The 17,500-nt window shown below is 39.2% G+C and overlaps 1 protein-coding gene across 1 annotated transcript in view; it reads right to left on the bottom strand.

Annotated features, from left to right (window-relative positions):
• The window catches only part of LOC101864694, a 41,016-nt gene extending 23,829 nt beyond the window's left edge, over nt 1–17,187 (bottom strand). The window contains exons 1-9 of the mRNA XM_005101691.2: nt 17,104–17,187; nt 15,885–16,004; nt 12,864–12,949; nt 12,275–12,391; nt 11,754–11,987; nt 9,791–9,911; nt 8,672–8,782; nt 6,189–7,628; nt 858–1,040 (exon numbers count right to left, since the gene is read on the bottom strand). Of these exons, the coding sequence (XP_005101748.1) occupies nt 858–1,040; nt 6,189–7,628; nt 8,672–8,782; nt 9,791–9,911; nt 11,754–11,987; nt 12,275–12,391; nt 12,864–12,949; nt 15,885–15,990 (2,398 nt within the window). The 5' untranslated portion in view covers nt 15,991–16,004; nt 17,104–17,187. The remainder of the gene's footprint in view (nt 1–857; nt 1,041–6,188; nt 7,629–8,671; nt 8,783–9,790; nt 9,912–11,753; nt 11,988–12,274; nt 12,392–12,863; nt 12,950–15,884; nt 16,005–17,103) is intronic.
• Nucleotides 17,188–17,500: the final 313 nt, after the last annotated feature.

The raw sequence follows: 17,500 nt of genomic DNA, 5'->3' as shown, positions 1-17,500 counted from the left end.
TGTAAATATGGTAAAGACTCTTATTTACATTGGCATTTACAAAAAAGAGTAATGGGAACCACAATGCTTGTTAATTTGTTTGTTTTAGTAAGTTTTAGTTTTTAGTTTTAGTAAAGTTTTACGGTACTCGCAACTGCATAAGGTCATATGAGCGCCAAGGGGTAGATGTCAACAGAGAAGTGCAAACGGGGAATCAGGCTTAGTCTGCTCCCCTCTCTAGCCTCAACAGCACACAGTCTGCTTCGACTAAGAGTTTTATGAGCTTGTAACACAATAGGGTCATATAAGTGCCGAAGATTAGAGGTGTTATGAAAATGGAACATACAATTTAAAGAAAAGGATGAAGAGAGAAGATAAAGATGACAAATGATTGATAAGAAAGAAGGAGCAAACCAATGCAGAGCACCCACCAACCACCCATGAATACACTCTACAAAGTAGAAAGCCTGCAACTATCGTTACATAGAGCAAAAAAAGCCAGTACGCTACGCCTACACAGCTGAAAAAACAACAACAAAACAACAACAACAAGAACAACCGACTCACCAATTCCACACCAACCGCCCCCCCCCCAAAAAAAAACAAAACAAAAAAAACAACAACAACAAACAGACTCACTAATTCCACAAAAAAACACCAAAACCAGACTCACCAATTCCACTAACACCCCCCCCCTCCCTCCCAAAAAGGCTCATCAATTCCACTTTTTAAAAAAATTCCACAAACCAGACTCACCAATTCTACAAAAGAAAACAACCCCACAACCACACCTACCTATTCTACAACCCCCCCCCCCCTTCCAAGACAAAACAAACAACCCCCCCCCAAAAAAAACAACAACAACAACTCAGACCCACCAAAGGCCTTGGACACGAGGACGATGCCGTGGTTCCTCTCGGTCAACATGAACAAGTGAATCACGGCGTGCTCTGTGTTGGAGCCCAGGATGAGATCCTTCACCTGCTGGTGGGACCGCCACGACATCGACAGGTCGGTGATCAGCTTCAGGTACAAGGGGTTCGGCCACTCTCGGTATTTCTCTGCCAAACAGGAATAGAAAATAGAAAGTCAAACAGAATTCATCCTCATCATTACTTTTCAGTCCCTGTGGTTTTATGCACCCCGCATAATTTAGCAAAACTTGATCATTTTTTGCTTAATTTCTGATTATTCTCCTTTATCATTCTTTGTTAAAATTAAAAGAATCGCATATGTTCACATTTTTGGGCTCAGTTTGCATAATTTCAGAATATTTTTTGCATAAAACCATGGGGACAGCCTTTTTCACCCTGCACCATGGTATAGGCCACGGACAAACACTTTCCACTTTTCTCAATCCTGGGCTAGTCTCTTGATGTTATTCCATATCTTCAAACTTTTCTGTACATCAATTTGTGTGACTCTTCCCCAGGTTCAAAGAGCATTACTACAAGGAAATCGAAAGGATCCGGAAAGAGCAAGCGATTCAATTACATATTTTAATAATAATAATAATAATATAATTTTTAAAAAATAGTAATGATAATAATAATAATAATAATAATAATAATAATAATAATAATAATAATAATAATAATAATAATAATAATAAAATAATAACAAACACACAAAAGAGGTTGAAGAAAAATGACGATAGATCTAGTAAGGATGAGGAAAGAAAAAGCAGCAGTTCCCCCTATGTTGTTCCGTCACAGTATGAGCATGACATAGGTAAATCAGCCCATTTACAATTCTACTGTGCATGATAAGAACTTGTTAATATCCCCCCCCCCCTCCTTTGGGCCTGAAGACAACTTCAGTCAGCAGAACTGCCCTGGTGAAGTTTGGGGGGGGGGGGGATATTAACCTGGGTCAGATCACCCAGAAGTGGACAATTTGGTAATTTTGGTGGGTGATGAGGATCGACCGGGTAGTAACAGGTAGTCTATTATTTTCATGCCAAACTTAGAAATACATGTGGGTAGTGGGCAGGCAGTAACAAAATGTTAGCCTCTTTAAGTTTTAGTAAGAGTTTTACGGCACTTGTAGCACAATAATTATATAAGTGCCGAAGATTAGAGGTGTTACAAGAGAGTAACAAACACAAAAAAAGAAGGAAGGAAGATAAAGATGATAGAATCAGATGTTTGATAAGAAAGAAGAAGCAAACCACACCAGAGCACCCGCCAACCACCCACTTGTTAGCCTCCTAAAAGTGACAAAAGCGGATGCTGTCTATAAAAAGGTTTTAATTTTAGGAGACTAATACAGGTGGACCTGCTTGCTTTAGGATGTTAGGGCCTACATATTTATACATATTAGCTGCTACACTAAATTAGCACATAGAAAATTCACAGTTCTAAAAGCAGGAGATAAACTTTGAAAAAAAGAGATTGGAACATTCTCATAAAAGTAAGAGAAACTAATTCAGTAAACGTAAACAATAAATGTACAAGCGTTGTCTGCAGCAGAGTTTAATACTAAAGGTAAGCTATAGAACTTTAAGTTGTGAGCTTCTAAATGTTGTTCTTTCAAAGCATGAAAACAGAGAACAAGTAAAAACACATGCATCTTGAAACTACACTGTATTATCAACATTCTTATAGTCTCAAAGCAAGCAGTGTGAAACTATTATTAACATTAATTTTTGTAGCCTCAAAGCATGGATCCTGAAACTATTATCAACATTTTTGTAGTCTCAAAGCATGCATCCTGAAACTATTATCAACATTTTTGTAGTCCCAAAACATGAAAACAGAGAACATGTAACTACAACTACAATGCAATGTGAAACTATGTAATATCTTGTGGACTACTTTAAAGGCACTGATGTTCTAAATGCATTTCCGTAAGGGACTGTTCAAATATAATCTGACACCTTTTCTGGGACCCCCCCCCCCCTTTCTTACACTTTTCTTACGTTTGCCTCTTACCCCCCCCCCAAAAAAAAATCCCATAATATTACATTCATTATGATAATAATAATATGACCTTCATATAGCGCAAAATCCATGTTACAATCCTTATTCTTATAATATTCATGAAAACCATGCATACACACATTCATGCACATGATAAAATATGCAATTCTACATTCGCAACAAAATAATAGAGTAAATCATTCAAGCAAAATATTGCATTCACTCGCTCTTACTAATACGGAAAAAATTGAGACTCATGCCAATGTCAAAGGCACCTTATTACAAAAAACGAATTACAGTGGACCGAAAAAGAGCGTTTAGTAATGTTACATTAGTCCAAGACCCCTCCCCCCCCCCCCCCGCCCCGTCTTACACTTTTCTGACAGGAGCCAAAGACCCCCTCCCTCCATGACCCTCCCCCCCTTCCACCTTTCCAGGCATAAGATTATATTATTTGAACGTCCCAAAAGTAACAGAGACTGGAGTTATTGTGGAGAAATGTCCGGCTTTTCCTACAACTGCTGCCATAAAGAATGGTGTGCGACAGGCCTTTAGCAGGAATATAAAATGCATACCAGAATGAACATCCACGGGAAGCTGTTAAAACAATGAGAATTATCATGCCAGAGGTCAAAGTTCACATTAAATTTCACAAACAAAGTCTCATCAGTTAAAAAAAAACAAAATAGTTCCAGGACAGAAAATAGAAGGGCAAAAGGTATTTGGGAGGGGGAAGGGGATCACAATTCTACTTCAAAGTGCTTTTAAGCAATTTCAGCACTAAACTGGTGTTGCTGTAAAATATTTACACATGCACAGGGCCGTGTTACCCGTAAGGCTGTTGAGGCTGTAGCCTAGGGCTCAGGGGGCCCCACGCCTGCAAACACGACTTTTCAAAAATGTTTTTCAACAACAACAAAATTGTCCTCTTGTTGAATTGTTGTTGTTGTTGTTGTTTGTTGTTTGTTGTTTGTATTTGCTGTTGGTTTTACAGTAGTTGTTGTTGTTGATGAGAAGGATGTTGATGAGAAGGATGTTGATGAGAAGGATGTTGATGAGAAGGATGTTGATGCTACCGCCGTTGCTGTTGTTGTGGCTGCTGCTGATAATCTATGTTTCGGCTGCCTCTTACTTTGTAACAGAAATAGATCTATAAATGTGCTTGTCGTCGTCTTAATCCACATTATTGGTGGATACCGGTAGGCCTACATCTAATCACGTTTTACAGTATAGCTTTCCATCAGTACGGGGTTACAATGCGGTAGTAGTAGCATCAACGTCATCGAGGGGCCCCGGCCCCGCGGCTCATGCACAGCCTTGGGCTCCGCACTTAGTTAACGCGGCCCTGCACATGCACGACTTTAGATAACTGGTCGCTTGTAAGCACAAAAGGGGGCTATCCCGAGAAATGCTGTTTTGAGAAAATCGAAGGTAAAGTTTTTGCCCCTTATTCTGTCTCTTTAAAAGACTAAGGGAGTTCTCTCTATAACCAAACAAATATGCACACCAATGAACCCAAACTTCTCCTATAGGTAGGGCTATGCCCACTTTTGGAGCAGGTCAAGATTTCTGGAAATCCCCAAAATCTGGGTTAGCCAGCTTGTCCCTAAAAGCGACCAATTTAGAGTCTGGCTGCTTCATACCTGCCTTACTAGTTCTAGACTAACCAGGGATGCCTGACATAAATCTCAGCAGGGTGAAGGATATCATGTATATATTATTATTTATATTATATAACTCCATATTTTCCTCCATGTGTTTACCAAACTGCAGTGTTTTACATGCAAGGCAAATACTCTGCCCGCTAAATAGACAGATACTGGAGCCAAATTTTTATTTCATGATACAGCCGTGGAAATTGTCCAAGACAGCCAGTCAATGTTGAGGACAAGAGTGGTTGTTTAAGGGGAGACGTTCACTCCCGGAAAAATTTTCTAAACAAATGACTTTTATTCGCTTTCGTGTAATTGTGCAAAAACTTCATAGGTAAATAGGACGTACTATGGGTGAATTTGTTGATTTTTTCTGTGGCGGTCATCTTGGATTTTCAAACCAGTTTCTCAGTCCAAATGAATTTCATAGTAAATATTGAAACATCAGCCTGAAAGTTGGCTCACAAGTACAAGCCTATATGGACTGGGGATCCATGTGAGGATTTTGACCTATCTTTAAAAATAAAAAAGTGAGCCCAAAGTCAATGGACCCCTGAGAGTCATTTGACGAAATTTTGGGGTACATATTACAAAAAAATTGAATATTTCCACAAGTTACCAATGTTTCCCAATTCCCTCACATAGATTCCCAGAATAGATCTTAAAGCACATGTACACCAAATTTGAGCTTCTAGATTCAGTAGTTTTTTAAAATTCCTTGTACCAAAAGGTCACCTGTGTCAAAAAGTAGATTTTGAGAAAAACAGAAAAACAGGGATTTTTTACAGGATTTTTTGTGCAGTTTGCACTTTTCAAACGCCCTTTTAGGTCATTTAGGGTGTATTCTCAACAGTTTCTTCATTGTGACCAGATAGAACAGATGTCAAATGATGTTTTTCCGCAAAAAACAAAAGTTGGATAGTTTGAACAATTTTATCGATATTGTCTGGGATCGCCGACACGGGTCTTCCCTTAAGAGAGTGGGGTAGTGTCATTATCATAAACAAAAAATCACAAGAGGAGAAATGGTAAGTGGTCGTTCATAGAGGTGATTGTTTTGGACAGTTGGCCATTAGAGAAGGTTGGACTGGATAGTTAATTCACATAAATAAGACAGTACAAAAGATGCTGTGTAAAAAAAAGGGGGACCCAAACTAAAAACCGTCGGTGGCTTAGTGGTTAAGCTCTCAGACTCGCAACTGTATGGTCGTGGGTTTGAATCCCATCAGGGACCCGACGTTGTGTCATTGGGAAAGGCACTTTACACGTATTTCCCTCACTTCACTCAGGTGGGAATGGATACCCAGCTATAGACAGTGAAAGATCTTGCCATTTTTATAGTGTTTGAGCGCTTAATCAGCCACTTGCACTGTAAGCTTCCAAGAAAGCTGAGAATGTTTCTGAGTGACCTGTGGTCTTATGGGGTAATAATATAGTGTGTAAAGTGCATAGAGCTTGCTGTTGAGCGGGGAAATACAGTATACAAAAGCTATAATTATATATTATTATCATTATTATCATTCTTCTTCTTCTTCTTCTTCCTCTTCTTTTTCTTCTTCTTCTTCTTCTTCTTCTTCTTCTTCTTCTTCTTCTTCTTCTTCTTCTAATTATTATTATGATTAAAAGCCACACTCACCCAAGAGAAAGTTCCTCTGTGGTCTTGCCAGTTCTCGGCTGTTCCTGTTTAAAGTGGCACTGACCACTTTGTCGGCGGCCTCTTCACTCAAGGGTGGGATCTCAATAAAGAGAGCCTCAAACGGCAAAATCCTCCTGGCGCTCTTCAGGCAGCCCTGGCTCGTCTTTGCCACAGTCACGAGAACACCACAATGTAAAGGCAGCGTTGTTGGTAGCCAGGCCAGCCCATGAGCTTGTTCTCCTGGTTGTAGAAAGTCTAAAGAGTCCAAAAGTATGTACAGAGGTTTCGACTCGCAGCTCACTTTCCACATGAGCGCCTGCAAGTACTGACCCAGATAAATAACGTCCTCAGCAAAGTCTATGTCTGTAGGTCTGATCATGTTGTAGGCTGACCAGATGTTTTCTATGAGGTTGATGAGAAGGCTCCGGACGTTATCTGAACGAGCTGTTGAACCAAGAAAACGAATCAGGAGAACTGCTGGTGGGTGCCAGGTTTTCAGCAGTCTTGCCATTGTGGCCACGATAGTTGTCTTACCGCAGCCGTCTTCGCCGGTCACGACAACAGGACGTCGGTACCTCTTGGTCATGTCGAACGTTATGAGTTCTTGTTTCATGTCTCTGGTCGGGTCCGACGCTGTGTCATCAGCAAGGTCACCGATGCTGAAAGTAGGAGCCCGCTCACCCAACCGTTCGTAATGAGCTGTGACAGAAGCAATTATTTCTTGTACCTTTTTTTCGTGTTCAGTTTGCTCAGGTTTCTGTTCATCATCATCTTCATCTTGCTCTTTGTCTTGAATATCCTTGTCAGCATCTGTATCATTCTCATCTTCCTTCAGTTTACTCTCATCATCATCTCTGACGTCTTCTTCAACATTATTGCTCCTTACACTGAGATTATTTTGTTCCTCATTGCTTTCATTAACAACATCCTCATCGTTTTTGTTATCCTCTTCATTGGCATTCTCATCCATACTTTCCTCCTTTTCATCACTTTTCTCCACAGGATTTTCTTCTTTTTCTTGATCCTCTTCCTCCTCCTCTTGGCCCATGCCTTTAATTCTGAATATCTTATGAAGCATTTTATACGTCTGGTTGATGACCTCTCCTTGACCAAAGAAACACTGACTCCGGAGCTTGCAGTGCATCATGTGACGCACGACTTCGGCAGAAAGAGCGTTCTCGATCTTGTCCTCAGCCGTTTCCCTTATTGCCAGTTTGATCTGTTCCAGCAACAGTTTCTTGAAAGTCTCACAAAAAGTCTCCAAGTAATGGGCGTGTTCGGGATTCTCCGGGTCAATGCCCTTGTCTGACCAGCAAACGGTGTCTTGAACCCGCTGGGACTCTGGCAAGCAGTCGCGAAGTTTTTCAGATTTCATTTTTTCCCTCAGGTCCCGTGCTTCAGGGTCAATTTCACCGTCCGGAGACAAGTCGATAAAACGCTCTGAAATACAGATATGGTAGTGGTAGAAGAGTATAAGGCCGATCATATTTTTGTACATATTTTACTTTGGCTTAGATGTTAGATCTAGCTTTTGCTCTCATGAGTGTAAAGGTCCAAAGTCGTTAGTATTATCGTGATTTTAATCTCGTGTGGTACCTGCAGTGTTATTTTTGGAAAAATAGACATGTAATTTATTGTAAGAGATAGCATGAAATCTATGTAAAATTGTAAAGTAGTACAGTGTGTTCAGACAAAATAAGATTAAGACAAAATATTATTTTATTGTCCAAGAGGGAAATTTTTCTTGGCTGTACAGGGCCGTAAAAACACATGCAGGTATATGTAATAAAAATTGAATTACATATTACTCTCATTAAAACTCAATATATGAAAAGAAAAGTAACGCTGACAAAATGGGCACATCATATCATATATGCATCATTCAACCACATGCAGGAGTGTTGTACTCCAAGACACTAAGCTGCAACTGAAACTCAAGATTACTTAGCAACTATAATCTAACAAGCTAGCTATCAGTGTCATGAGAAGTTAAGTAAATGTGAGGCATTGTGGTGAAATTAGGCGCTTCCAAAATAAGGAAATCAAAGAAATCTGACTTTTTTGGCCAATGGGCAATTTTTTCTAATTTTCTTCTTTTTTTTTTTTTGGCCCAACCCCTTTTACGTCTATTTAAAACACATTTTTATGTGGATTTTACTGAAAAACATTGATTAAAGGCACAAAAAAAAGTAAATTTTCAGTTTCCAAGGACTCTCAGACTATGGAGTTTACTAAATTTTGTGGCCTTTTTCTCCCTACTTTGACCTCTGAAACCAGGCTACAATGACCTCCTTCAATCGCAAATATTTCGACTTCTATTCAACATAAATGGATTTTTTTTCACTAAAAGGAAGGCAAATGAAGAGGTTTTAAGATGATACAAATAATCCCAAAATGCTCCAAAATAGACAAGCGCCTGATTCCACCATGTCGTGACACAAATATGTATACATATAAGAAGAGAGGAAAGGAGAACCACTCACTGGCTATAGAATCTTCTATGTTGATACTGGTCAGCGTCCTTTCAAAGCAGAGGGTACGGTCTTTCAGTTTTGAGTACGTGTAGATCCCTTTATCCACCTCGCACTCTGTCACTGAACACACACAAACAATTGAAGAAATTAGTACATCAGACTTCCACTATGTATAGCAGTGCGTAAGGTGCTAAGTGGCCCAAAGACAAAAATGTAGCTTAAGTTAAGAGTAATGTTTTAGACTAGAGTTTGAAGCATTGGAGTATGAGTTCGAATAGCCATGTGAGGCTATTCAGACTTGAGTCCGAATAGCCGGAGCCTTAAAATATTATCTCGCCGGTCATTTATCGGATCAAACTATCACAGAAAACATTTCGAAGTCACAATAATTACATGAACACCACCTTTTGAAAAAGTAAATGAGGTACCTCAAAGACGGTGAAAGATCTTGTCAGATTGTTAGTGTTTGAGCACTTAATCAATTGCTTGCACTGAATGCTTCCTGCAAAGCTGAGAAAGTTTCTGAGTGTTCTGTGGCCTGCTGGGATAATAGTATAGTGCGAAGTGCATATAACTTGCTGTCGAGTGGGGATATGCATTATACAAATGCTATTTATTATTATTACCTGAAAAATAGAAACATGTATCTCAATGACTATCAAAATGAAAGTTTTGAAACGCTATGTAAGGTCAACTCTTCTATATATGGCTGTGAATGCTGGACAATCACTAAAGACAGTGGAAATAAAATAGAAGCAACAGAAATGTGCTTTCTTAGAAGATTGCTGGGAATATCGTGGAACGAAAAGAAATCAAATGAGGTAGTGCTTGACGAAGCCCACGAGGGACACTCTCTGTTAAAAACAATCAGGAAACGACAAAATGCAGTTTTTGGGACACCTGAATATACATAAAGGTCTTGAACATCAAGCTCTCACTGGCAAAACTGAAGGCAAAAGAGGCAGGGGTAGGCCAAGGGCAACTTACTTTAGGAACCTAAACAAATGGGTAATGAGGAAAGATCAGGGAAATGTAGCTTTCTTAAGAGCATCTGAGCAAAGGAATGAATGGAGAACCATGATCGTCTGTGTCTGTCGCAGATCTGGCACTGGATTAATGAATTATTACCTGATATGAAGTACTTTTCACAAGCTGCCCTTGTGATTTTCTTCTGATCCAGGGCAATGACTGACACTTTTCGGAACACATTTTTCATATTTCGTTCATCACTCTCCCAGTTTTGAACATGCTGAAACAAACAAAATGGAAAGGGGAAGTAAGTAAGTTCATTCAGTGTCTAAGGCCATTGTCCCATATCACATCGTATAAAACACTCATCTGATAAATAAAGTTTCCATATAATGAAAAAGTACAGGTTGTGCACATGTTTCTTATCATGGGTCAAACATTGCATATTTCTGTCACTGGGCCAAGTCAGGTTGGTGAGAATTAACAATTTCCTTTGATGGACAAAATACGGACAATAGGAAATAAAGTGAAATTCATTTTCAGTTTCATGAGAGTTACACCTCTTCAAGTGGAAAGGAGTGAATTGTAAAAGTTAATCTCTTCAAATTGAAGTATCAAATTTTCAGCACCCCATTATAGATGATACTTATTATGTTGACAGTTGATCTCAATCTATAAAGCACTGAAAAATTTGTTCTTCAATTTGTCCTTTTCAATAAAACCCATTAGGAGATGGATGCTGACCTTCATACTCAAATGTCTGGAGTTTGAAACCGCATCTTTGAAAAGACTTGAATTTTTTATGTATAATATATTTTTTTCGGTAAACGTTTTACCGCGCTCGCAGCAGCATAAGGTCATATGAGCACGCAGGACACATAAAGCATTTTCAGTTGGAAGCAAATTTTGAATTTTGCCCACATGGCAGCCGAAGCCTACTCTTATCGATTTTTGGACCACCAACGGATCTTTAAATTTTTCGCCCTTATTCGAGAAGGCAAGGTGATAGATCTTACCAACCATAAGAACAGGGGTGTGGCTGAAAGACAGCAGTAAGAAGGAGCCAAGAAGAAGTAGCAGAAAGGCTGCAGAAAGAGTCAGGAGCCCAGATGTGGGGGCTGAGGAGGTGACGGGGTGGGGGCAGAAAGTGGAGATGAAAGTAGACGACAGAACAATATTACAGAGCAGGAAAGGAGGTGAAAGGAGAAAATTTAAGAGAAGAAAATTTTCTGTCACTATCCGGAATTGAATCCGGGACCTATTGGATGAGAGGTGAACACCATAACCTCTAGGCCACGAGAGCCCCCCCCCCCCTTGGACTTCTGTAAATAGGAACGCAGTATCACAACTTTACCAAGAAACAAAAGCAATAAGAAATCAAAGGCAAGATAATTGAAAATAAGGCATTGTATCAAAAGAGCATGAGATAGCCATTTAAAATATATGAAAAATAATTGTACTTAAGTTAGCATGCTGATTCACATGCACTTTTCATACAAACATGAGGTATTTGATCTCACCATCATCATAACATCCCCTTTTTTCATGTTTTGTTTTTCTTAAAGCATAACACTTGTACCATGTTGACATATTTTTATATAACTTACAACTACTGACACCAAAATCGGAAAAAGGGGTAAAATAATAACCCCCCTCCCCCCCCCACACACACATACACACAAAACATGTGATTTTATGGCGTCTCCATCAATTCGTTGTTCACATCGTCTATCTATATTCAGACACACCCCTCTCTGCTACAAACTTGGGAAGGATCTTTGAGCGCCATTTTTAATTGAAACTACCCACACATAGTAGTAGCCTCAATGTTCTACACTCCAAGTGTTTGATGAAAAAACAACTTCCAGAAATGAACAGTCACTTCAGGAATTTCCTGCACATTACTTGAAAAAAACTCTAAATTCCTCTAATTATCACTTTTCATGGATTTTTAAATGTGTTTGTTTCAGTTACATATTTTTTTAAACACTTTGCCATCATATTTTGGGGAAATTCGAAAGAAACTGAGCGGTAAACATCGTCAATCGGTGAGATGAGGGGGGGCAAAGAGTTAAAAATGGAAGAAAACTTCAGTTCAGACAGAGAAAGAAAAACAGCTTACCACAAGCCTCTTTGTTTTGTTGACAGGATTCATGTTATTGAAGTATGGCAGTAAAGTCGTGATGGGTTGAATTTGATACACAGGTGGTACTGAGTTCGTATCTAGGAGATACCATTTCTCAACAGTCTCAAATTTGATGTCCATCCACGAAGCAATCCTCCGGAAAAGTCTGAACTCTGTGACAGGTATTGCACTTGGCAGTGGTCTTGATCCATACTTGTCACCGACAAACACCTGCGTGAACACAAAGAAATATTGTTGTTGAAGAATATCAGTAGCAAGATAGAGGGGAATGTAATTAACATATATTTGAAGATCGTGGTGAAATCAAACGCTCGTCAAAATATTGAAATCAAAGAAATCAGCATTTTTTTTCCTAACGTTGGGCAATATTAAGAAAAAGTCAAACATTTTTTAAAAAAATGATCTAAAATGGAGTTGCTTGCAAACTCAATTCATGCACAAAAGACAAAAAAAAAAAGCCACAATATTTTATTTTGGAGAGAAAAATTCATATGTACCACAAAGTTTGGGCCTAAAGATGCGCGCTCGCTTTTTTCAATTTCTGCGATACAGAGGTCACAGGTCTGGTGATCAGCATACGCATCTTCTCTCACACCCCACCGCATGTCCACAACCTGGAAGAAAAGAATTAAAAATTGGAGTAGACAGAAGTATTAATTGTTTCTAGAAACTAGGCCTACAGTTAAAAAACAAAACAAACATTGTTTAACAGACAATAGAAAAACTAAATTGTAATTTCAACACCTAAGAATGTATGGGGGTTGTAAAATGAAAAGTATTAGGTAGCCTACAATTATGATATAAATCCAAGTGTTTGATTATATTTGGCTTAGTATTTCATGTTCATTGTAGCTCAATACACAATTTTGCAAAATTCAGAATCAAGAACAGAAATCAATACATGTGAAAACAAACTACTATATAATTATTTATATAAATAATCATACTCAGACTTCCCATAGCTGGCTGTAGATAGGCCTACTCAGCTAATTAATGAATGGTTTGCAGCTTCTTGGAGATTAAGACATTTTCAAATTGTTTCATTTCTACATATTATTCAAAAGACAGTGAGTTAAATAAACTGACCTCAAAAGTGAGGTCTTTGTCTTGACAGAAAGATTTAATTTCAGGAACAACAGTCCTCATCACTAAATTGCGCTCCTCTGTCATATCTGAAACAAAACAAACATTGACATGTAAGTGAGTTTCAAACTAGTTAATTTTCTTCTTAGCAGAGTTTTCTATATATATATGCATAAGCATGTCATTGCTTATTTTATCTGGGCCTGGGGCTTGTCTTGGTTTGAGCAGGAGAGGGGCTCTATCTAGTTCTGTCATCAAGACTGATTTGGTCAAAACATCATCTTTAGGTTCTTGTGGGGATTCAAAAGCATCTATTTTTCTCTGTACGTCTTCTATTCTGTCTGGGGATATTTCTAACACCCACTTCCTTATAATGCTGAATGAGTGGGTTTTCTGCAGTTAACACAAAAAATCGTATAAAGCGAGATTTACTTTCATCAAGTTCCAGTACACCATAACCATGTTGTGTTTTGCTTAGACAGATGCACTATGTAAACGTCTCTCAGAGCAACAACGTGTACTGATTTTATATGAGGTCAGTCAAAAACATGATGCTGCTTTTTTATTTGTCATTGTATGAGACTTATGCCCTTCTAGACACAAGTAAGTAATTTCAATGGAGGAACCCCACAAAATGATGTTACTCAGATACACATCTTTTGCCACACCAGAAAGATGTTCTGCCAACATATTGACATAAAGGAGAGAGAGGAAGGGAGAGAGGGAGAGAGAGAGAGAGAGAGAGAGAGAGAGAGAGAGAGAGAGAGAGAGAGAGAAAGAGAGAGAGAGAGAGAGAAAGAGAGAGAGAGAGATTTGATTTTTCATAATGATTTATTGATTCGAAAGGCTATTCACCCATACATCCACACATTTTAACGTATAGCTCTGCAATTACATACATTGGTGCAGGACATCAGATATTTAACATTTATTGGGCACGCAAGCACACACACACTCTTGCACCAATGCAAGCAAGCACGAACGCAAGCACGCATACATACTCCCAAACACATACATATGTACGTACATACGTAGAGAGAGAGACAAAGAGAGAGAGAGAGAGGGAGAGAGAGACAGAGAGGGAGAGAGAGGGAGAGGGAGAGGGAGAGAGAGAGAGAGAGAGAGAGAGAGAGAGAGAGAGAGACAAAGAGAGAGAGAGAGAGAGAGGGAGAGAGAGAGAGAGAGAGAGAGAGAGAAAGAGAGAGAGAGAGAGAGAGAGAAAGAGAGAGAGAGAGAGAGAGAGAGAGAGAGAGAGAGAGAGAGAGAGAGAGAGAGAGAGAGAAAGAGCTAGAGAGAGAGAGAGAGAGAGAGAAAGAGAGAGAGAGAAGACATTCCCATCACACTAAAAGTTTTTTAAAAGATAAGTGGGACCCCCCATTAGTGGGGGAAAGATTTAAACGACACCTGTTGAAGGGACAGTGGTTTAAGTGTTTCCATCCATACATTCTGGCAAAATGATATTCCTGGATAAAGTAGAAAATATTGGGTCAGCTGGGTGTTCTCTGTTAGCATATCTTACCAAATGAAAATAAAATAAATAACTTACATCTTTATTGATCCCAGAAGGGCAATCAGGTTTACAATGGCAAACATAATAGGTACATGTAAAAATCTATAATTACAAATACATACATAGGCCTACAAAAATTGTAAAATACATGCACATACATTATGCCTAAATACACAAAATTACACCAAAACAGACAAATTTTGCAAGCATGCCATAGTTGGTCGCCACTGTGCAGCGTCCATTAAAAAGCACGTTTTTGTGTGGATTTTTACTGAAAACCATTGATTAAAGGAATAAAATGTAAATTTTCAGTTTCCAAAGACTTTCAGGCTATGGAACTTACCTATCTTTGGCTGCCATTTTTCGCTAATTTTATCTCTGAAACCAGGCGACCCTTATCTCCTTCAATCGCAAATATTTTGACCTCTATTCATCATAGATGGATATTTTTTTTTAACCAAAAGGAAGGCAAATGAATAGACTTTAAGATGATACCAATAACCCCCTATGCCCAAAATTGATGAGCCCCTGACTGCACCACGTCATGACACATTTTACTGCCCCCCGCCCCCCCTCAGGCAGTGCCACTGACTGTAGTGTCTTTAGGCCATTCCCAAAGGGGAGACTTTTCTTGTTCAAGCATAGTAGAAGTGTAAATGGGCGGATTCATGTCACGCTCATAACTGTGCCTGATCTACAACAGGGAACTGCTGCTTTTTCTTTCCAGATCTTTACTATTGTCATTATCCTCTACTTTTTTTGTATGTTTGTCACTCTCTTGTGACCTGCTATTTCCGGGGTGCCTTGATAGTCGAAGCAGACCTTGTGCTGTTGAAGCTAGAGAGGTGAGCAGTCTAAGTCTGATTCTCTGTAAAGACTTCTCTGTTGACACCCACCCCTTGGCGCTCATATGACCTTATGCAGTTGTGAGCGTCGTAAAGCCCTCTACTCTAATTAAAAAAAAAACAACATTTTATTGACATTATATTATGTCACCATCCAAGATGGTCTTCTGTCTGAGACAGCTGCTTTTCTCCTCGACAATGGATAACCGTCCTGGACTGTTTCGACTGTAAAATGTGAGGTGTGCTGACAAAGCGAATTATTTCTCGGATTTCAGCAGTATGAAAATTGATTTATCAACTTTAACACTTTGCCGTCACATCTCGCCGATCGGCAATGTTTACCGCACATAGTTTCTTTGGATTTTCCCCAAAATGCCTTTGCCTTTGATGGCAAGAGTTTTTAACTATATAAACCTTGTGACGGAAAAGCGATAAAGGTGAAGTTTGTAGGCCTACAATAAAATTTGTAAGTATGGTATAGTAAAAGACACTGTAAACTTGAAGAAAGTGGCGTCAATTGAAAATCTGTAAATCTGACCCTAGTGTCAATTTTTGGCCGATATTTCCATTCTTGGATTGCGAGAAGTAACTAATTTTGTCAGCATATCTCACAAATATTGATTTGAACCAAAATTTCTTCATCTAAAATGCTTGCGTAAAACATATTACCTGTGAAGGTAGAACTGAAAAACACACGGATTGCTGATGAGGGCATACATGGAATATTGTCCATGCAGCCCTGCATCAGATCCTCTGTCACAGTCCGCCCTGGCATTTTCCGCAATTTTTCTGTTGGACAAAATAAAAATGGAAATAGAAAGTTATTTTCTTGATTAGTAAAAAGTACAACCTATTGGAAAAAAAAAAAAAGAATAATGTAAGTATTATAAGTTAAAAGACACGACAACACGACACCTTCCCAGTCACTCTCACCACACTCTCTCTCTCTCTCTTCCTCTGTCCCAAGTCCCAAGGTAGGGTAACAAACGAAAAAGTTCTCATGAATTTGTAACATGTATTACTACTCGGTTCTTCTTCTTCTCCTTCTTCTATTTCTTCATCTTGTTCTTGTTCTCCTACTCCTCTAATTCCTCCTGCTCCTCCTCCTTGTCCCCCTGCTTCTTTTTCTTTTCCTCCCTCCCTCCTCCTCCTCCTCCTTCTTTTTTTTCTTCTTCTTCTTCTTTCCTTTCCCAAGGACACAACATATCGGGCCCCTGACGGGATTCGAACCAACGACCTTACGGTTGCGAGTCCGAGAGGCTAACCACTAGGCCATCGACGCCACAAATTAGGTAAATAATGCAGTAAAGATAGGCCTATTATATTTGGCTACATGATACCGACAGCAGGTAACTGGCAGTGCCCAATTTTAGAAACGGCAGATCAATATGCCATGTGAAAAATAGGCATATATATATATATCAATATATAGAAGAACACAAAAGCCTGTTGCATCTAGAAATCTACGCCCTGTGCCTGTCAAGCAAGTCGAGAGTGCATGTATGATGTACGCTGTGCATTGTTGAGCAAACTTGTCTGGTTTTCACTACACTTATGACATAAGCCACATCATGCATGATAACGGTTCCTTCTTTAGACAAGTCCAAGCATATAACAATTTAAATGTATGAGTATGGTATGAGTAGGCCTATGTAGATCTACTTGAATCTGGTTAGATCTAGATTCTAGTAATAAAATAAGGCCTCGATAAAATGATGTGTAGCGTTACTGTAGTGTATTAGAATCTACAATAGGAGCAAACTAGAAACTTGGTAATTGTAAACAATTGCCGCAAACTTTCACAACAACAATATATGAAGAGCCTCAAAGCAAACAGAAGGTTTCGGTACAGGTATGAAGAGTGCACCAAGCCTTAGCCTTAGCCCACCTTAATTCTCCACTACATTCATGTCAAAGTCTGCATCTCCAGCCACCCTCCCAGTGCCCGGTGCCCTCTCACCTAATCCTGACGACAGTTTGTTTACATTACGCCGGAAGTAAGGTCCACTGCTCAGAGTTTGTTGCTACATTCGTACAATTCCTGTGTAGAATTTTCGTGTCTTAATCTAGACCATTAATAAATATCTCTGAGAAATTAATTTCGCTTTAAACCCGTTGCAACAAGCCTAATATGGCCACAATCAGTGCAAACTCAATTTTAAAGTTCAGTTCCAAGTTCAATGAGAGAGGTAAATTTCTTCCTCCCTGCACAGCCCCCCCCTCTCTCTCTCTCCCTCTCTCTCTCTCTCTCTCTCTCTCTCTCTCTCTCTCTCTCTCTCTCTCTC

Source organism: Aplysia californica, unplaced genomic scaffold, assembly GCF_000002075.1.
Source record: "Aplysia californica isolate F4 #8 unplaced genomic scaffold, AplCal3.0 scaffold00294, whole genome shotgun sequence".
In the NCBI taxonomy this organism is placed as follows: domain Eukaryota; kingdom Metazoa; phylum Mollusca; class Gastropoda; order Aplysiida; family Aplysiidae; genus Aplysia; species Aplysia californica.
The sequence above is the reverse complement of the archived record's forward strand: the minus strand, read 5'-3'. Positions and strand labels throughout refer to the sequence as shown.